Source organism: Carassius auratus, chromosome 8, assembly GCF_003368295.1.
Source record: "Carassius auratus strain Wakin chromosome 8, ASM336829v1, whole genome shotgun sequence".
Taxonomy (NCBI): domain Eukaryota; kingdom Metazoa; phylum Chordata; class Actinopteri; order Cypriniformes; family Cyprinidae; genus Carassius; species Carassius auratus.
Window position 1 is genome coordinate 26,642,633 of NC_039250.1, and position 21,477 is coordinate 26,664,109.

A 21,477-nucleotide genomic window follows, 5' to 3' on the forward strand; every position below is an offset into this window, starting at 1 on the left:
TTGCTTTGACGCAATGTATTTTGTTTAAAGCGCTATATAAATAAAGGTGACTTTGACTTTGACTTATTTTGGTGTTATATACAATGATCAGCTTCAATGAGCAGCTTCAAATAGAACAAATATACGAACGAACAAACAAACTTGTGCGGTTAGATTAGAAAATTATGTTGGCATTAGAGGAATTTAATTAGTATGGTTCAAATCATAATTATCTGGCCATTATCAATTTGTAGTAGTGAATGAAGAAATATTGTTCACAAGTTTAGTATGGCGTACCACAAAGCTCAGCACTAGAACTGTTGCTTTTCAAGCTTTACATGCTATCCTTGAGAGATATCATGGGGAAAACATGGTGTTAGCTTTTGCTGTTATGCTGATGATCTCTATATGAGCGCTATATTTCGTTATGGCCTGATGTAACATACCAGTTCACAAAACCAACATAATGCATTGCTGAAAAACTGTAATGCATTTGTGAAACTACCTTTTTCCATTTAAAAATATGACTTGAATGAACTGATGACTTGAATCGGGTGTGATAGATAAGGTAGAAACAGAAAATGTTCAGTGCTGGGGGTGCTCGCAGGACCGATTTGAAAACGACTGCATTAAAGGATTATTAGACAGCATTGATTAGGTCAACCGGAACCCAGGAACACTTCCCATTACATCCGATGTACTAGTTAAATCATAAGAAGAGTAGCATCTATGCTAAATTATTCTCTTTCATTCTTATTCTGAAGTCACCGTAGCCATACGGATCCAGTTAGTATCCAGATCAGATGAAGGATCACAACCTAGAAATGACCTCTACAGCCCTGAATGTTAGCGGAGATCATATGACTGCTAGACAAATCGAGAAAGAACCCCTGGTAAGACTTTGTCAGCCGTTGGCTCAAGACCACAAGAACCAAACTAGTTTAGCTCAATCTGATGTGCGTTGCAGCCTGGAATAAACCAAACCATGCTGGTTTCACCTGGCCAGAGGAGAACTGCCCCCCCCCCCCGCCCCACTGGTTTCTCCCAAATGATAATTTTTTTCTCCATTTCTGTCACTGGTTTTGGTTCCATCCCACTGTAGCCTTTGATTTGCTTAGTTGGAGACACAATTTCTGGCAGCATTGCTGACTTGACTGCACAGACACTGTTGGAAGAGAACTGAACTGAGATGGATGATGACATCACTGAATAAACAATGAACTGACTTTAACTGATAAACTGAATGTTTTCTTTTGTCCTTTTATCAAGCACACATTTTTCCTGTTTATCACTGTTAAGCTGCTTTAACACAATCTGTATTGTATAAAGCGCTATATAAATAAAGGGGACTTGACTACAACCTTCTGGGACAAAGGCGATCTGTTGGAACGCACCGTAATATAAAATGTGCTTTACCATGCTGATCTTTACAGACAGGATGTGGTGAGCAACAAAGGATTCTTAAACATGACATTGATGCTAGAGCTAAACTGTAGCATCTGGTCAAGGTGCAATGTGGACTTATGAAGCAAAGCAACATAATAATATTTTATTATTATTATTCTTTTTTTAAATTCTCTCTCTCTTTTATGATTATTATTTTCATTTTTTTACATAAGTTGTACAGTATCTTGTTACCTAATCTTAATAGTGCAGTAGCTTTAGAAACTTCTTTTTCTCTCTCTCATGTATGCTTTGGAATACGGACCTAAGGTTGGTCTCTTTTTAAAAAAGACCATCAAGAAATAATGGGAAAGCATTTTAAAAATTAAAATGTAAATGTTACAGAAGTTTTGGAATATATAAATTGCTATAAAATTAAAGCCATATGTCTAAATAAGTTATGATCACAATTTAAAGTTGATTTCACATCATTTGAGGTTCCTGTAAGATTTTGTGTAGGTGTTGTACAAAAAAAAGACAAACTCCAAACTCCAACTTATTATTCTTTTCTGTCACAATATTCTTTCTATCACAAAACAACCACCAAATATGGAACCTTGAGACTCAGACATTTTCAACCACGGGCGAATTCCAAACGGAAACGTGTGTTCTTTGACGGGTCTAGGGCATTACTGTCTCCTATAAGCGTTTGGATCTCCCTTGACGAAGGGAATGACAGACCAAATGTAACCTTGAAAACACTGCGTGTGCATGTAGCATTAAGCAGTCAATTGTTGCAAATAAATATTTCTTTCATTTTTGATTAAACTTTTTTTAAACTAAACTTGCTTACATTGGCATTTTAAAGCATATTTATATCCCTGATGACAAATATTTTGTCTTACACTAAAATAGACAAATTGAATTAGCCTATTCTATTTGTTTGTATATAAACTCAAAATTAACCCCAACTTTGCTTTAAAAAGCGTTGCAAGATCTCCCAACTGAAGATCACGTGATCACAAACGGAAATAACTTCCGTGAAGTGACCATCAACGCATTGTCCCTTCGCTAGCGGACTTCTGGAAGGGATTTAGTTGTTCACTTTCGTTTTGTCCCTACAAATAGCATCCCCCTCCCAAAATGCCCTTCAAGAGTGCACAAAAAGCTTTTTAGGATTCACCCCATATGTGTTTCAAGATTAAAAAAATTGGATTATAAAATATAGTAATTTTTGTAATATGACACTTGAAAATGCTCATTAGGGGAAGAATTAGCTCCCTTTTAGAGTACCATTTTTGGATTTCAGCTGGAGTCTCCAAATTTCAATACTAATAACACATTTAAAATTAATTGGCTCAGTTTACTATGATTTAGAATTTTATGTGGTATTTTATCTTTTATTTAGTTTACTTTCTCCAATGATATTAAAAATTTTAAGTTTTTTTCTTAGATCTTCCAAATACCACGAACGATTACATTACTGAATAAATGGTCTTATTTTATATGCTGCAAAAGGTGACAGCATAAAAATCAGTAAAAAGAAAATAAATTAAGGGGTCTGAGTGCATTCTGAATGCACAATGGGTGTATGTATGTATATATATATATATATGTATATGTGTGTGTTTGTGTGTGTGTGTGTGTGTGTGTACGTTTTTTCACTCCACAATATATAAACTCCACATCAGTATAGAATTTAATAAAATTTATAGGATAGTTCATGCACAGCTTTCTTATTGTCTCACAGACAGATGAAAACAGAAATGACTATAATTACAACATAGCATTAAAACACCTATAAACCAATCATTTACTGACTGAAATAAAAAACATTACGCTTTACAATACATACACAATTTTGTTTAAAATAACTGCCTGCCGGTGTTAAAATCATATAAAACATTTTCTGGGGGCTGTTTCTGAAACAGAAAATTAAAAATGCTTTACCATGTAACAGTGGGTATGTGTGGCTTATCATATAATTCGTTGGGACATAAAAAACAATGTCAATACCATAGTCTGGAAGTTCAAATATATTATTCTTTTTTTTGGGGGGGGGGGTCACATAAATAAGTGCATGTCAATACTTTTCTTACATTTAGGACAAAATGAGACATTAGAAACTAACTTAAAATCTATCTGTGCACATATCTGCAAATAAAAAGCTAATTAGTCATCGAAGTGCATTAAACCATCACAACTGTGGATATATTACATCTGAAAATGACACATTTAGTACATTGCAGCAGCAGTCAAATGCTATAAAGATACAGATCAAATGCCTTTATATCATTTAATAACAGATGATTTTTTTTAAAACCAAGCAAATCAGATTATCTACATTTGTATGAACTATAGAGTTAGACTCAATTAAATAAATACATGAGTATGAAGGTAAGATATGATATTGAAAAGGAGGATGATTTTCATGATGACAGAAGTGATGGTAAAAAAAATAAAAATAAGTACATGATCATGTGACACAGAAAATTTGCATTCTACTCAACTGCTTTATCAGAAAAATGAATGAGTAGAGATTCTTGATATCAACTGTTACATGCAATCAAGAATCACGTCTTCCTTTGGAAAATATCATTGCTGCAGATATTGTCCTCAAAGGTAATGAAAAAAACTATTAGGAGAATTTGGGGCTGTAAAATTTTTTGTCTTGGAATCATCATGAAGTGCTCGTGTTTTTAAATAAGGGTTTATAAAAAGAAAGGCCTTTGATTTTTGAGGCAAATGTCCTGTGATTGGAACTGAAAGTCCCATAATGCATTTCTCGGTAAACTAAAACACAATATTTCTAGGGTAACTGTCACATACTGAAAGGCTTTCACTGCTGCAGCTCCTCTTGAGGTAGAGCTTGTTGGTCGGTTCAATATATTGTGATATATTTGAGTCCCCGTGAGGGCAGGGGATGATGGGACTTGCATGACTTCAGTCTCAATCAGAGCGCGATCACACAGAGGGGCCTGTGATTTGGCTGTTGTAGTCTGCAGTCTCCATTTTAAGGATATAAGGGATGATACTGTCAATCGGTACATTTCCAATAAGGCCGGTAAAAAACAGCTCTTCAGTTATACTGGAACTGATCAACCGCAACGCTGGTAAACGCAACAGGATTCGGGCCAACCTGCAACATCAATGAGCAATTAATGAAAGGTTATTAACAACTCCAATAAACAAAACACACCTAAATGTAATATGACCCCAGTTCTGTGATCAGCAAATAAGGCATGTTGTCAGTAACCACAGAAAAAAAAAAAAAACAATAATCATAAATACACTTAGGGCCAGAGAATTTCAAAGGAGTGACGTCTTAATTTATATAATCTTACGCGGGTTCGGGTTAGCGCGAGAAAAATGTTTTGGTTGCACCAGCAACTAAAGCAAAGTCTGAAGTGTGGAAAAGTTTTGACCATGCTTATAATGACAATAATGAGTGAATAATGACGCAGCATCAGTGAGCGCAGGAACACGCTGAAGACATCTACAGTGGATTCAATCATTTTCCTCCACAAAAACATGCAGGCTTAGCCTAATCTCTGTGACTAAATGTTTTTCAAATGATAACTAAATATTCATTGAGTCTTAAATGTATAATGTGGACAGTATTTACGCTAATGTTGGCATTATTCTATAAATATCATCTAGTGCAAAGCAAATCCGGCAGAGCCTTTATTTTAAATTCGTTATTGCCAAATACCCATCTTAATTTAGAATGTATCTTTTTTTTTTTTTATGACTCGTTTTTATTGGTGTGTTGGTCTATTTAAAGGTTAAATGAGCCTATGTCTAGAGTGCTGAGATGTTACGTTGTCACAGAGGACTTATTTTATTTCGTTATTCCAACTTCCAAGTGGTCTAGTCTATGTTAGTTATGAGTAAATTATGTTAAAACATGTATAAATGACTCATTCTTGACAAAAGGCAAAAGGCTGTGTGCGTGCGCACATTTGAATAATGTCGGGCTGCAAACGTGTTCGGGCTTTAAAAAAGCTGTCAATCAAAATGTACTTGTTGGGCTCGGGCTGAAACCTGTCGGGCTCGGGTCCTGTCGGGCCTAACTTTTAAGATCCGATTACAGCTCTAACACTTGTGTCCAAGGAGGTCAAGAATACCTGTAGCAAGCAAATCGTTACCATTCCCATTCATCTAAATGGTAGTTTCTAAGACCTGAAAGTTGTTAAGGCCATAGATGCAAAACAGTGTGAACTGCATATTAAAAAATTCAGTTGCTTAGTTGCTTGCCATATGCATTATGCTAAATTTCAACCAGAAGGACAATGCAAACATGTTGAGTAAAAAATGATTGTGTTAACTGACAGCATGCCACAAATGCTGTTGATCGAGACTATGATGCATTTCACCCAGAGTATTACTTTAATATGGAACAGACCTGTAGGTCTCATCGGGATAAGTCTTTTGCACATAGTCCTGGAGCTCCATCTGCGCTTTTTCCTGGAACTTTTCAATTTGGCTACAGCTACTCAAACCTGGGTGATCTTGAGAATAAATGAACCAGTTGTGAGTTTATATCTGTTATATTTCAACTTTGTCAATCACTCAAATGCAACATGCTGGCCTTCTCTGAGGAATTGAATAGTTGTGTAAAGCTGTTGGCAGGAGTACCTGGACTGAACAGGACCATGGCTTTTAAGTAGGCATATTCATATCCGTCTGTCTGCAGCTTTGCCATGCTGTTGCAGAACTCCTGCAGCTTCCATATGTGCTCCATGACTAGTTTAATGCGTTCACTCGATAGCTTGTCTACTGAGAGGAGATCACTTGTTAGTTGATTAAAGACTAATGACAACACAACAGTTACATCAACAAATGAACAGGTTAAGAATTTTTTATATTGGAGAATTTGAGATGTTTTCATCATTAAAATTATTTTTACTTTTTGGTTCCTACTGTCGCTTTGTCTTACGTGGATGCAGACTCTGTGTAACTGTTTTCTTGTATAATATCTCTAGTTTCCAGCTGAAATCACACTCTGAGAACATTGTGGATGTCAGACTGTAGCATACCGTCCTGGATACTGGACTGCAGATGATTGACGATGGCAGCGAGGATGGTGGACAGACTCATGATCTGAGCGCACTGTGCCAGACCCAGAATAAACAACTCATTCCAGCATGCTCGCACCAGAGCTGTGTTACATTCCTGCCTACAGGTACAGAGAGACAGAAACTAACATACTCTAGAGAGATAGCATGCAGGAGAATAGAGAGAAAGCCCACAACAGAAATCTCACCCGAGAGCAAGGAATGCTGGAATAGAGCGCGCCCAGTGCATGGAGAGGAAGAGCAGGCGTGATGCAGACTCACAGATGTAATGCACATTCAGATACTCAGGCATTGGGCTTGGCATCGTCAGCTACAGAGAGAAAATAATCAAACACTTAAGACCATATTTCATTATTTAGAATAATAAAACACACACACACACACAAATTAACTGTATTTTATCTTACAAACTCTTACATTTTGTCTAATAACTGATATCAACAGCTGCAATTAAGCAACATTATGTTTCCACACATGCTATATCAAGTCATGTTTATTTATATTGTGCTTTATACAATACATTTTTTTTTTTACCAGCTTCACAGTAATAAAGAATGTGTTGCAATGTTCATCAATTAGGAAACAGTACCTAGTGTAATTTGTTCATTTCAAATCAGTTGTCTTGTATTTTCATTCAACAATGTGAAATATATTTAAATCGATCATTTACTGAATATAAATTGTCCCAATATTACAATTGTTATTATATTAACCAACATCAGCTACATTCATGTGAAATTTATAGAAGGAATACTAAAAAAAAATACTAATTCTAACACCCACTTTATTGCTAATTATTTAACATCAACATTGATTATAGTCACTTGTCACTTGAGCAGCAAATCCGCGTATTGGAGTGATTTCTGAAGGACACTGAAGACTGGAGTAATGATGCTGAAAATTCAGCTGCACATCACAGCAATAAATGACATTTTAAAATATATTCAAAATAAAATGTAATAATATTTCACAATATTACAGTTTTTACTGTACAGCCTTTGTAAGCAGAAGAGACTTCTTCCAACATCAAAAATCTGAATTATTCTACATTTTTGACCCCCACTGTACACTAAAACTCAAACGGCATTCAGAACCCATTTTGTGACATTTCAGAGTTACTTGATATAATCCATAAAGAATTTAATAGATGAAAAGTGGGTCAGTCTGGAAAGGAGTCAGATCTTGAGTGTAAATGTAAATTTAAATTTGTAAACGTGGAAGATTACTCTTGTCTTAAAATGTTACCGCCATCCACTTTTGAGGAGACATTTAGACCAGAATGTGGATTCACTCTCAAGAGCACCACCACTTGGACCAATGAAACACTTTTTTATCCACATTTAAATTTTATTGCTGTAGTAAATTTATTACATTAATGCTAATCAATGAAAAAAGAACATCACTTAGATGTCAACTCTACAACAGCAGCATAAAAGATCAAAGGTTTCTTTCTTTATGTTGAATTCAAGCCTTTTTAAGAGTATAAGTATGTCATGTACACACCTTAAAGCTGATGTGTGTGTCTGTAAGCAGAGGTCCCTCGACTTCTATGAGCGGGGAGATCTGATCCCTGCTGATCACCTGTATTGTGGCTCCACCCACCCCATCCACCTCTGACAAGCGCTGGCCCTCCGTCGCCTCGCTGGGGTTCAGAGCTTTAGCTAGCGTGTCAAAGGCACTGCAACACCAGACATCACACTCAGAACACTCACACTCTTTACCTTGTTTTGATGGTACGGTTTAAAACCAGATCTTTGAAATTTCAATTTTAAGCCATTCAAAATCTTCTGTAAAAAGGCTTCTCTTTTTTACAACAGCAAAACAAGCATCATAAAAGTAGTGCATATGACTTGTTTTTATTCAAACTAAGATGTTGCAATCTTCTTTTGTTTTATGGTCAAAACAACCCCTTCCACAGAAGAAAGAAGTCATACGGGTTTGGAACGGAGTAATTTTCTTTTTAAGATGACTTATTCCTGTAACTAATACCATAATTTCATACCTCTGTACACAGTGATAAACACACACAACTATTGTCTGCAATAGTAACACACCGTGTGATTTCACTGGGTGATTCCTCCAGCTGACTGTCTGTCATCTCTCCGTTACTGACCGTATCGTTCAGGTTGGCTAATGAAGTAACCACATTAGCCAGTGTTCCCAGATCACCTTGTCCTGACTCCGCCTGATGAACAAATAACATCTTCATAGCTATTTTAGAGTTAAAAAAAAATAAATAAACCTAACACCTACAGCATTTTTCACATGTTTATAATTTGTATAATTATTATTTTACAAATATTCAATTTAACAACACCAAATATCAAAACATTTTGAATCTGGGACTCCCAACCGTTTAAATTGTCAGTACTCTGATCTAAATTATTATTTTTAATAATCCCTTGAGATTTAATTTAATGTTTAATCTTTCAATAAATATGATTTTTTTTAATATGAGATCATAGTAAATCGTCTTACTCATTATAATTTGTCATTTTGGCAATCACAATCTAAAGACACCCAAGGTAATTATAAACTCCGGTTTGGGATACCCTGAAAAAAACAAAACACTGACAGACACAGAAAAGTTATGTAGATGATTTTACTTTGTCTGTTGCTAATAGTAATGTGCCATCAGCTTGTATCAAAGGTTGTTGGATATTGACAAGCATCCCAGAGTCCAACAGCCTGGACCTGCACAGAGGATTAAATCACGATAAAAATATTGACATTAATTCATTTAACAGATGCTTTTATCCAAAGCAACTAAAATCAAGCAGAATCTGATATACTTATGTCTAAGAAATAAATATTATAATAAAAGAAATAACCCGTATTTAACTATATTACACTAAATTCCTCATTTTTATTAGAATTGTATTCATGTGATTCATGTATATTCTTTTTTTTTTTTTTACCAAAGCTCTGGTTAATAAGCATCATGTAGAGCAAGCAGAGGGTTTGTGATTGTGAGTCTCACCGTGAGGCGTCTTTCTCAGAGATGAAGGTTGGTGTTGCGATGAGGGGACTTCGCAGGTCTTTCCTGATGTAGATTTTCTCTGTGGACGCTGCACAGTTGGCAGGTTTTTCTCTAGGAAGATCAATGGGTTTCCTCTCACTCTGTACAGCTATGTAAGTAATACAAAAAGCATAAATACTGTCAGAAGCTTCAGCCTTCCAAATTTACACTGTGCAATTATGAAACATTTAAAGGGGCCACAATCTACACATTCGTGGCATTTTATTTTTGCCACGAAGTCCCCCTTATATATCTTCATAATAATAATAATATGCTTTTAAATCCTGCAAGAAGTCGTGTGTTTGTTTGTAGAATGCTGCATATTATCATAGTCAGTAACAGCATTGTTCGGCTCTCGTCTAAATGGTAACATGGGCCAGTTCTGAAAGAGGTTTACAGATCCTCCAGCTGAGCTCCAGCCAGGTTTCAATGGCCAGGGGGTGTTATACGCTCTCAGAAGAACAAACACAGGTTTACCTCTCAGAGAGAAAAGGTACAAAGCTGTCACTGTTACAGTACACTAAGGTACAAAAGTTAAAAGGTGCATCTTTGTATTAGTATAAATACCTAAAGTGCACATTTAAGTTAAAAATGTACTGTCCCAGTTACAGTTTTGTACTTGTTTTTCATGGTATGGCAGAATGGTTGTTTTTATTCACTCACACTCCATCTTCATGCCCATCTCCAAGCACTTCCTGAGACGACAGAACTGGCAGCGGTTGCGATGGTGTTTGTTGACCACACAGTCCTGGTTACTGCGGCAGCTGTACGTCAGACTCTTGCGCACACTTCGCTTGAAGAAGCCCTTACACCCTTCACAGCTGACTGCCCCATAATGCCTCCCTTCAAATACACAAACCCGCACAGCGCACTGATTTAGAAATAAAAAATAATACAGTGTAAACAAACATATCCAATGTCACAGACAAAATACAATGACCAATTCACATGCAACAACATACTTTATTATTTATAATTAAATAGACCTGTAAAGTAGAAGATCCAGGTAAATAGGGGGCGCTGTTGCGGGTCAAGCATGTAGGATGAGTTTTCAACCGCTCTCAGAGAAGGCCGCGGATTTATTCACTTATTCAATAGTACAACTTTCTTTATCTCGTTAAATGATTTAAATTAGCTTCAAAGGCTCAGAGTAGACTTTCTAACTCTCTTTGTCTTTGTCCCAGCCATCCTCCTTTTGTTTCTGAGTGGCTTACTTAAAGGAATAGTTCACCCAAAAATACACATTTGCTGAAAACCTTCAGGACAAATAAGATCTAGATGAGTTTGTTTCTTCATTAGAACAGGGCTGGAGAAATGCTCACCAATGGATCTTCTGCAGTGAATGGGTGCCGTCAGAGCTAATAATTACATCACAATAATCCACTAGTAATCCACATGACTCCAGTCCATCAGTTAATGTCCTGTGAAAGGCTGTGTCTTTGTAAGAAGCAAATACATAATTTAGGCATTTTAACTTTTAAATATCGCTTCTGGCCATAGTCCACATTTTTGTTTGGAACTGTTTTTACTTGAAAATGGTGCTTGACATGAGCAGAGTTTGCTCCTGATTCAGACGAGAGAAAAAAAACAATTTCGCTGAAGAAAGCAATATTATGGACAGATAGCTTGTATTTTAGTAAAAATTACTTAATGATTAATTTATTTCTGGCAGCTTTTGTCTTCTCCAGAAGTTAATTGATGCACTGGAGTGCTGTGGATAATTGTGATGTTTTTATCAGCTGTTTGGACTCTCATTCTGACGGCTCCCATTCACTCCACTGCTGAGCAAGCGAAGGAATGCTAAATTTCTCCAAATCTGTTTCGATCAAGAAATAAGATAATCTACATCATTCATGACTGGCCTGAAGATGAGTGAGTTGTCAGCAATCGTAAATGTTTGGGTGACCCATATAAGGAAATTCCGCTCCATCTAACGTCACACAGAGCCATACTCGAAAAAAACTTTCCGAAACTTGTGACAAACCGGAAGGAGTATTTTTGGAACGTAAATTTTTGGGTGATCTACTCCTTTAATGTTTTTTTTTTTTTTTTTTAACTATGGTGTTTCCTTGATTTGGAACTAAATCATCAGCAGCAGCAGCAGCAGCCTCATACTGACACTCGGGCCAACACATTTGATCAGTGCGAACCAGATACTGACAACCAAATTTCCTTTTGTCTTCACATCACCCTTCAGAGGCTTGATGTAAATCTTTAATGTTTTAAACTTGTAATCAGTATATCAATTTGAGAACATGTAATATACAAATAAGTTCAAGAAGTTTACTATGTATCTCAAACAAACTCTTAAATATCTTGAATCAAAGATCCAATATGATCCCCATATACTTGTCAAATCTAGTGATTCATTTTTTTTTCTCTGAAATGCTCTTTGCAGTGGCCTGGAGCCTGAAAACAGCCAACCAATTATATTAGAACTGGCCTGCGCTGATAAGGACATAATTGAAACCATTGGCACCAATGGTCTTTACAATCTGCCTAGACTAAGGCTTACAATGCTTTTAGGAAATGCAGCCCTGGTGATTTCAGGAATGTTTTGTTATTTCAGCATGCAATATTTAACAGACAACACGTCTCTCATATGTTATGTTGCTTTGCATGCACTGGCATTATTCACATTTAATGCGTTTATACCTGAGGCTTTATCTCCACACACCACACAGTATTCTATTGGCTGTGCCCGGCTCATGTCTGCCCCTTTACCCAGAAGCCTCTCCACTGACACTGCATCTGTAACAAACTACCAGAAAATACAGAAGGATTAATTATTTGGCATTCAGGCAGGGTAGAATTTTTAAAGCACAATTACATGCCCACCGATCAACCCAGGGCACAGATGATGATGATGATGATGATGCCATGGATAAAAGCAATTCTCTAATTCACAGGTAGTATGACAGTATATGGGCTACTTTAAAATAGAGTAAAATCTAATAGAGATTTGACTCTATTTTCACATGAAAATAAAACATGTAGTAATGGGAAAAACATAATGTGACTGTTATTCACTGATGCCAAAATTTGTATTCAATTACAAATAATCGTCTTTTGATTTGTCTCTATCAACAAGAAAAAAATAAATAAAATGATTTACTGGACTATCCAAAAACAGGCATTAGTACATGGTTATTTAAAATACAGACAATTTTCACAAAATTTAGTTCTGGTCCACTAATTTGTTTCACCATACATATATTTACCATAACATCACAGGCTGACTACTTGTGAAAGAAGTAACTGCAAAGAGTTTCCCTGTTTTATTAACTAATGTTTTCTGGAGCAAGGTTTCTAAGGATTTTATTAAGACTTCAGATTTCTCAGAATTACAAGATTATGAACTCAGAATTGTGAGATATAAACTTACAAAACTGAGAAGAAACGTCAGAATTGTGATATAAACTCAGAATTACAAGATAAAAAGTCACAATTAGCATTTTGATTTATTTAAATAAAATACTGTGGACCTAAAATTATAACATAATATTTATCCAATTACTTACTGTTACATGTGGTAGAATCTGTTAATATTCCAGAGTTAATATGCCGGTAAGAAAACATCATCTACTCTCGGAAACGGGAAATGCATACCGCCTGACCAGAATCGGGTATAAAATGATTCCTGTCTGGGGATGAAAAATTACTAGAATCGGGGATATCAACAGCAGAGGCAGTGAAAATCTGCAGATTGCACCCTGGATGTAATAGTTAGACTATTTATGATGTATTTAATGTTTTACGATTGAAATTCAGGGTCTGGGACATGAGTACAACAATCAAATCTAAACATAAAATGCATAAAAGTAGCATATAAATGAAGACGGGGTTACAATAATTGCAAAAAAGGTATCAAAAAAGTTTTAATGTGATCTAAGAGCTGAAAACTGTACTTATAATAGTAATTGGGGAATAACTAGGTACTAGCCCTGAATCTACTCCTAAACCTAACCTTAACTATAACTACACGTAAGTGCAAGTACTGAAATGGAGTTAATGAAGTTAACTAAAGTTCGTGAACCAGGCCAAGCCTCAACCAATCAGCTCGTCCCCTGTCAGCTATTTATGCAAGACCGACCTTCTCTGAACTGTTGACTCAGTTTCTCGTCCCCCCCACCCTTACCTTTCTAACACATACATTCACCCCCCTCCTCTCCTTACATCCCGCACTGTATTCCCCGGCTGCATCCAGGGGGGTCTTCTAGTAACCTAACGCATTATCTACAGATGAAGCCCCCACCCTGAGTCTCCCTAACAAGACACCCTGGTCAGCCAGTTCAGAAGAATCATTAGCCGCATTTCCACTGTCGGGTCAGTGCGAGCCAGGGTTTAAAGCGGGCCGGGCGGGGCTCATAGTCTCGGGCCAGTAGCACCGAGGCCAGAATAGCGCAGGGTTTCCATAGTGGAGCCTGAAGCACCGCTGCACGTCACTAAAACACGCCCTTTACACGCCTCTCAGAACAATGTCATGCAACCTCATCATTTCACCAACAAAGAGGAGTTATCAGAAAACTAAGAAATAAGTCACTGGAACATGCGCGATCACAAAACAAACATGATAAAAGCGGCCGTTTGTTTGCATGCTTTGTTATATATTCACATTCAAAAGCATCGATGTTTTAACTATAGAATAAGTGATACATTGATCATATTGATTTAATTTATCAGGAATCAAAATTAATCACACACAAATACACTTATTTCTATTTAATTTATTTATTTTTAACGTTCATGAAAATAGCCTGCTTGTTCAGTCGAGTCTGTTTCTGTTTATTAGCCACAGTAGCCGTCACATTTAGAATGAATGACAATATCTCTATTTTTATAAAAGCTCCCGAACATGAATACATTTTTTGATAGGCAATGTGAGCTAAACTCTCGAGACGAGGCTTGTGACAGGTAATATAAGTTACTAATAAATACACGATTGTGATAGAGAATAAGAAACTGACGTCTGATTTCAAGTGGTCATATTTACCATGTTTACTATGGTAATGTTAATGCCTAGCATGCACAGACTTTTGTATCGCTTGTAAATTTTTCAGCCTTGTATGGTGATTATAATCCACATCGGATCAAGTTATTTCAAAGACTCGCTGCTAACTGAAAGAGAGTTTTGAGCTTGATTTATTTAAAAAAGTGTTTAATGCTGGTGTTATAGCTGTTATCTTTCTGAAATGATCAGCAGTGCAGACTCTCTATTTTTTATAAAAGCTCCCGGACAAAAATCATTATTATATTTTGATGATATACAACGTGGAGCTAAACTCATGATACAAGACGACAGATAAAATTTTACTTAATAAATACACAATTGTGAAATTGTGAAAGCTGACGTCTGATTTATCCAAGTGTCATATTTAACATGTTTACTATGGTAACGTTAATGTTTAGCGTGCATAGTCTTTTACATCGTTTATAAATATTTCTGCCTAGTTTAGTGATTATAATCCACATCGGATCAAGTTATTTCAAACACTTGCTGCAAACTAAGAGTGAGTTTTGAGCTCAACTAATTTTAAAAAGTCTTTAATACCGGTGTTAAAGCTGTTATCTCTCTGAAATGATCCGCAGTGCTGAAACCCCGCCTTTGTTCACAACTCCTCCTCTAGCCCCAGCTGGCCCGCTTTGGCCCAAGGTTTTCGTCGGGCCAAAAAACCCTGGCCGTCGGCCCCGAGGAAGCCCCGGCGAGGCACAATCAAGCCCCGGAAGTGACAGTGGAAACGCGACTGGCCCTGGCACGCACTAGCACGCCCGGTTTAAGCTCGCCAGTGGAAACACGGCTACTACACCCTTTCTCATCCTATTTCCTCTAAACCTGACTTGATCCTAATAAAGTTTATCTGCATGATTGTGGCGTGGCCTGTTGTTAGTGAAAAATAATACACACAAATCCTCTGAGACACAAATATGCCCATGGTGGAAGAAACAGCAATGCATTCATGTGACTTCATACCTGAATTCGGCCAGGCACCAGGCTATCAGCAGTGGCAAAGATCAGCTGTTTGGCACTAGTACCCTCAGGTGATGCCAGGAGGACTTTGCCTGCTGAAGAGCCATCAGGTGCTGCCAGGATAAACTGCTGTTTGGGCACAGTGGAGTCCAGTGCTGTCACGATCTGGATTTTTTGACCCGTCTGCTGCTCAGTGACGATCTGAAAAAGAGAAAGAGTGTGAGTATGTCTGAATGTGTCAGTGCACCATCTACAATAAAGCAAGTGTGTGGACCTGTATTCTCTGAGGGGTTGTGACAGAGGGGTCAGTGGAGATGATCTGAATGCGCTGGGGAGAGGAGCTCATCACTGAGCTGTCTGAGGCAGATGAGTGTACCTGCAACACACACACACACACACACACACACACACACACACACACACACACACACACACAGACTGAGTAAATACATCTTCTTCTGAGGGTCAAAGGCAGTGTGTTTTTCTAGTAACTTAAGTAGTTCACTTCAACAAAGTGCCAAACGAAACAAAGGGAATATAAAAGATAATTACATATGCATTCCAAAAAGACAGTCATGCTAAATTTTTGTCATCTGCCAACCAGTAAGCAAGCGGCGCTCATGGTATTTTAATCAGAAATCATTTTCCAAGCGTTCTCGTTCACTGTTCCTCACTAAAGGAATGATATTCCAAACCTTACCCGGACAGACGAATCCCTGACAGCTGAAAACTCACCTCTTCTGGGAGCATTACATCACTTGCTCACCAATGGATGCTCGGCAGTGAATGGGTGCCATCAGAATGAGAGTTCAAACAGCTGATAAAAATATAATAATTCACAAGAAGCCCACATGTCTCCAGGCCATCAGTAAACATCTTGTGAAGTGAAAAGATGCATGTTTATAAGAAGCAAATCTATCAAGATGTTTTTTTAAGGAGGATTCAATGACTTGCAGAACCGAGCTAAAGACACTGTGGAGCTGAAGTAAGCAAGGACAACAGTGGAGCCAGAGAGAAGGTAGAAGATGTGAATGGAAGACGTGAAGACAAAGGAACCTGGAGGCTGGACAGCATCAGTGGATGGGGAGATCATCATGCTCGACACAGGAGGAAGGACCCCAGGGAGTATGAGCTAGAATTAAGTCCAGATCTCTAAAGTCCTTTTATTCCCCCTTCTGGACGGATATGGCTTCTGGCTCAGATTCTGAGATCCAGGACAAACCAGGTGGCTGGCTCTGGGTCTGTGGTAGGCGTGGGGCTGGGCAGAGCTTCTTCCTCCTCACCCACAGGGAAGGGAGATCCAACTCAGGAGGAGTGCATGTTCCACTAAGTCACTGAATGTCCCCTAAAAACCTTAGATGGGCTGCTGGTCTTTTAGTGAGTCCTTGAGACTAGCTTGGAAATATGTGATCAGTGATCGGTGTTGACTTGGGAGTAAGATGAGCCTACTGAAGGAGCTCACTGGTGTGGTCCTCAAGGGATCCAAGAAGGAGAAGGAGTCTAAATGCTGATAAATCTGTTATCTCAGGTCAGTTCTTCTGTAAGGTGTGGTTCAATCATCAAGAAAGATGCGAAGGACAGGATCATTTCCAGCAGTCAAAACAAAAGCACTCTGAAGCATGAAGTCCATGATATAAAGAACAGAAAACACAACTTACAAGTCCTCAGAATATAGACAGGCAGTGACAACCACAGACAAACAACCACTTGCTAACACAGAAATTATTACACACATACTGACACAGTCCTCTTTCGACTGCTTCCTTGTTGGTGTATTGCTTGTATTTGTAGCCTGCTGATCACTCTCCATTTCTCTACCAAGACGCTAAGTTTTTATTTTCTTTCTAGAACAATTTTACTGCATGCATTTATTTTTCTAAATGTTTTGTTTCTCCTCTGAAAATGTAATATCACGATTACAGTGACCAAAATTATGACATTATCAGTATTATCGCAGTACTGTTAAATTGTGTTGTAAATATTCAGAAAGTGCTGATATTCATGTGTGGTACTGAGGATCAAAATGAAGAGTTAGATCAACACATTCTACATTAATAGACAGAGAATAAAATAGGAGCTGGTGGAGAACAGTGCAGATGGCAGATAGGCTGAGAAAAACCAGGTGATTGGAGACAGACAGTATTCATTATGTAGATGGTAGGACCAGGGTCTACAATCTCTGCCTGCCTTTCAGACATCTCAGCTTTGAAGAAGGAGAATCATCTACAACTCAAACTTGGGAAAATGAAGCTCCTTGTAATCCCTGCAAACCTTCCAGTTGAGCTGACCACAAAATCACTGTTCAACTGGGGTAAACAACACTAATGCCAAACATCACTAAACCTGTCCACAACATTAAACCAAGTCACTTACTTACACACACATACCACACACTGGTTTCCATGTTTTATGGGGACATTCCATAGATGTATTCCATTTACCATAACCCTGTAACAGGTACACACACACACACACACACACACACACACACACACACACACACACACACACACACAGTTGTCCTTCTCTCCACATATTATCTCTGCTCTAACTTGTTTCCTAGTCTAGCTTTGTAATAAACCTGACTGACATTATACAACATAGTCAAATTAGATAAAATCATCTAGCATGCCCACCATTTTTTTTTTTTGCATTTTTTTTTTTTTTTTTGCATATATTGAGTGGTCAAAATCACAATTAATTTCCAGAAATAGATTTAACTGCACTGAGATTATCAGATGAGAACCAAACTTGAACTCAACTGAGTTAAATGATGACACTGTAGAGCTGCTTTATAGCTAAATCAAATTAGTTTCAGAACTGATCAGCATTGTAACATCAAGAACACTCTTTTTGAATTAAGTTGAATCAACACTGTACTGACTTTACTTGATCTGACTAAGTGACGAAGTGACTTGGGCTGACAGATGCTCAACAAAGACCTTACACTGCTCGACCTCTTTAAATCACCTCATTTTTGTATCTCACATCACTCACCTCTAAACCCTGCTCAGTGGTCAATATCTGCTGAGCCAGCACCTCCACATTAGTTGTCATGGTGGTGTGAAGTCATTAGAAGCTTCTGATTGGACAAAGGCCAGCTCTGCATCTGCCAACAAAAACTCCACCTATGTGCCAATCAAATACAGATATTAAAGAATATTCAGTATGTTTTCCAAGCACAAAAATAATATTATATGCAACCCCAGATGTTTCTCCTTTATACAGACACTTCATATCTGCAGCTTTTGGAAGATTTCATAGTGGGTTTAATCTCGGCATTAACAAAATTTAAATAGTTTACATCTTTAACTCATCTCTAACATTCATTCATCTTTGTGTAAATTTATAAATATAATATTGTTCATTATTATTTCAAGTTAGTTCCTGAATTGGTTAATGTACTGTAATGTAAACTTTTAACTGTTAGCAATGTATTAGTGTAGATGTATAAATGAATGAACATTAACATAAGAAACGGCTTTAACTAATGTTCAAAATATTTTTATAATACTTCCATTTCATAGAGCAGAACCTCTTTGCTTAATATATTTATATGCACATAGGCCACCTGAATAACTGGGGACCAGGTCCGGAAGCAGACGGACTGACTAAATCATTCATCTGCTCTCCGAATCACATCACAGAAGTCTGTTAATTCTCAACACATATACTGAAGTGTACCAAAATACTCACTGTTGAAGGACCAGCACCACATACTCTTGTACCACTGTTTGAGGAATTTATCACCCAGAATCTAGCAGTAAGTTTTGGGAGCTTGTTTTTAGTGCATCTCAAGATTTTATCTGTAGAAGATAACCATCTTAATAATTATGCACACCTGAATACAAGGGGTTTTCACTTACAGCTAGACATGTGCCGGTATTCGCTAAAGAGAAATATTGCGGTAATTAATATGCACAATATTATTATCGTGGGCACTTCTAAATACCGTGAATAGTTATATATTACAAATTATCCAGAATTTGGAATGCATTTTAAGAATACTATTCCCATCAACTGGTCAAAATGCACAGCACCGCTGTATGCTGCTTGAAAGAAGTGTGAGCTCTGATGTAAACAAGCGCGCATGAGAAGCACATGAAGAACACGTGAGACGCGCTGAATGAAAGCACATTCACTCTCTGACAGCAGATGGCGCTAAACTGCAGAAAATGCAGCCTTTACTCTGGAAACCCTATAAATAAAGCAGCTGGACTACTTTCTAAAACATTTAAATAGCCATTCAAATTTGTGGATTCGCTATGGTTTTCATCACAGCAAAATACTTAAATATTTAGACTTAATAAGCTATTTATTTGTAAACATTTCTTTTTTCATTTTAATTTGGACTACACCATTGATTCTTTATTGTTCATTCACACTTTACATTAGGGCTTCATTAGTTAACATTAGTTAACAAACTGCCAATTAAAAATTATTCTGAATATTCATTAATCTTAGGTATTCCAATATTTAATAAAACATTGTTAAAATTTAAAGTTGCAACTGTCATTTAAAAAGCTCTTTTTTTTTTAACAAAGATTAATAACTTCTGATGCAAATGTAGCTATTGTTCATTGTGAATGTTAACGCATTAACTAAGGTTAACTAATGAGGTCTTATTATTTAATATAAAATGCCCTTGACTCTATACATTTTATGTCTTTTCCAGACAACCACAAATTTAGTTTTACAAAATTCCAGGGTTTTCTGTAGAAACATTTAATAATTTCAGGGTTTTCCGTAGAAACATTTAATAATTTTACATTCTTTTCCCCCAGTAATCAATATTTGTGAATTAATTTGTGCATTTTAGATATGTATTAATATTTGGCCATATACATTTAAACAAGTTGTGTTTTATTGTCTTGTAAATCAATTTACTTATTAATAAATAAAATACACTTGTTTTACTAGCATTCATGTAATCAACAAATCCATACAAATTACACTGTAGCTATAAGCAGATTCAGATGAAGCGGGAAAGACTTTCATTGATTGGCGGGCATTGCTGTCTGTCATCATTCAACGACTCGTTGATTGGTTACCGCTAAAGTTAATAATGCGCCTCAGAGCGAAGCTCTCCAGGAAGTCGTGTTCAAAACACGGAACAAAATGGAGACTTTGGCGTAAGGCCAAGAAAGAAAGAAAAAAAACACACACACCCGAAGCCGTTGTTAAACGTATGTTAAAATAATTAATATTGAAAACATTCGTGATTCCTCATCGGGGTAATACTGAGGTCAAGTCAGGCGACAGCTCAAAAGTATCCCCTAAGTTACACATCATGAACATCCTCCCACTGAAGAGACCCGCGGTGGCAAAGGTAAAAGGGTCGAGTTCATGTTAGCTCTCAGGCTAACCAGCTAATATCTACAACATGTACACCGATGCATATACATCACAACGATTGACTCAATTACATGTATATACAACAGTTGCTTTATAATAACGTGAAATATGCCAGGCATTCTAAAGTATACTGTATTCGATCAGACTTTTGTCGTTGAATAAAAACACAAGCTTGATTGTTTACAGCACCGATGAGCTCCGAGAACAGCTATCGGCCTGTATCTCCTCACGCAAACGGATTTTTTTTTTGACCAACCATTGTGCGACATGCAGAAATTAAAAGCTGCTCACCTGTGATACGGACGGTCGTTAAGGTTTTTTGCTCTCGGGTTTATTGCACATTATTTGTTATTGTTTTACTCCAGTGAAAGGTCATAGTTCGTGACCCCGTTTGCAAGCGTGCCAGAGTTTTTCTTCCTCTCGGGCTCGTTCACAGTTGCACGGACACGAGCGTCTGGAGCAAGGCGTCGTTGACGTCATCCTGTCTGTTTCCAACACGACAGCGCTGATTGGCAGTCTGTGTCCATAGTTGATTTTTAATTCACAAGCTTTGAAGTTAGAAATCCACATATATATTCAATTCAATTCAATATTGCTTTATTTTCATGAATGTAAATGATACAATACTGCCAAAGCTTAGTGTACATATACAGAAAACAAATAAGTAAATAATAACAATAATAATAATTCAATGA

The 21,477-nt window shown here is 37.2% G+C and overlaps 1 protein-coding gene across 4 annotated transcripts; it reads right to left on the reverse strand.

The window, feature by feature from the left end:
• Positions 1-3,038: 3,038 nt before the first annotated feature.
• On the reverse strand, positions 3,039-21,257 carry LOC113107810 (nuclear receptor subfamily 2, group C, member 2). 4 transcript variants are annotated; one of them, XM_026270537.1, is made up of 16 exons: positions 21,074-21,257; positions 19,124-19,233; positions 18,425-18,555; positions 15,702-15,803; positions 15,431-15,628; positions 12,115-12,220; positions 10,123-10,302; positions 9,421-9,568; positions 9,047-9,134; positions 8,495-8,625; positions 7,944-8,118; positions 6,629-6,750; positions 6,402-6,541; positions 6,001-6,141; positions 5,768-5,873; positions 3,039-4,501 (listed from the first exon to the last, which is right to left on the reverse strand). In XM_026270537.1, exons 3-16 carry the CDS (start codon positions 18,482-18,484, stop codon positions 4,327-4,329), a joined length of 1,872 nt encoding a protein of 623 aa, XP_026126322.1. In that variant the 5' UTR covers positions 18,485-18,555; positions 19,124-19,233; positions 21,074-21,257; the 3' UTR covers positions 3,039-4,326. The 4 variants fall into 4 exon arrangements, with proteins under 4 accessions (XP_026126322.1, XP_026126321.1, XP_026126324.1 ...); XM_026270536.1 differs by lacking the exon at positions 19,124-19,233; XM_026270539.1 differs by lacking the exon at positions 19,124-19,233 and having other exon boundaries at positions 6,001-6,138; positions 21,074-21,255.
• Between the last annotated feature and the right edge of the window lie 220 nt (positions 21,258-21,477).

Bases quoted from the DNA above. Each gene is read 5' to 3' on its own strand.
- LOC113107810 (XM_026270536.1), bottom strand. From the start codon at position 18,484: ATGACAACTAATGTGGAGGTGCTGGCTCAGCAGATATTGACCACTGAG. The intron at 15,629-15,701 runs GTCCACACACTT...TCTCTTTTTCAG, and splicing joins CAACCCCTCAGAGAATACAG to ATCGTCACTGAGCAGCAGAC. The intron at 4,502-5,767 runs GTCTGTTCCATA...TTGATGTTGCAG, and splicing joins TATCCCGATGAGACCTACAG to GTTGGCCCGAATCCTGTTGC.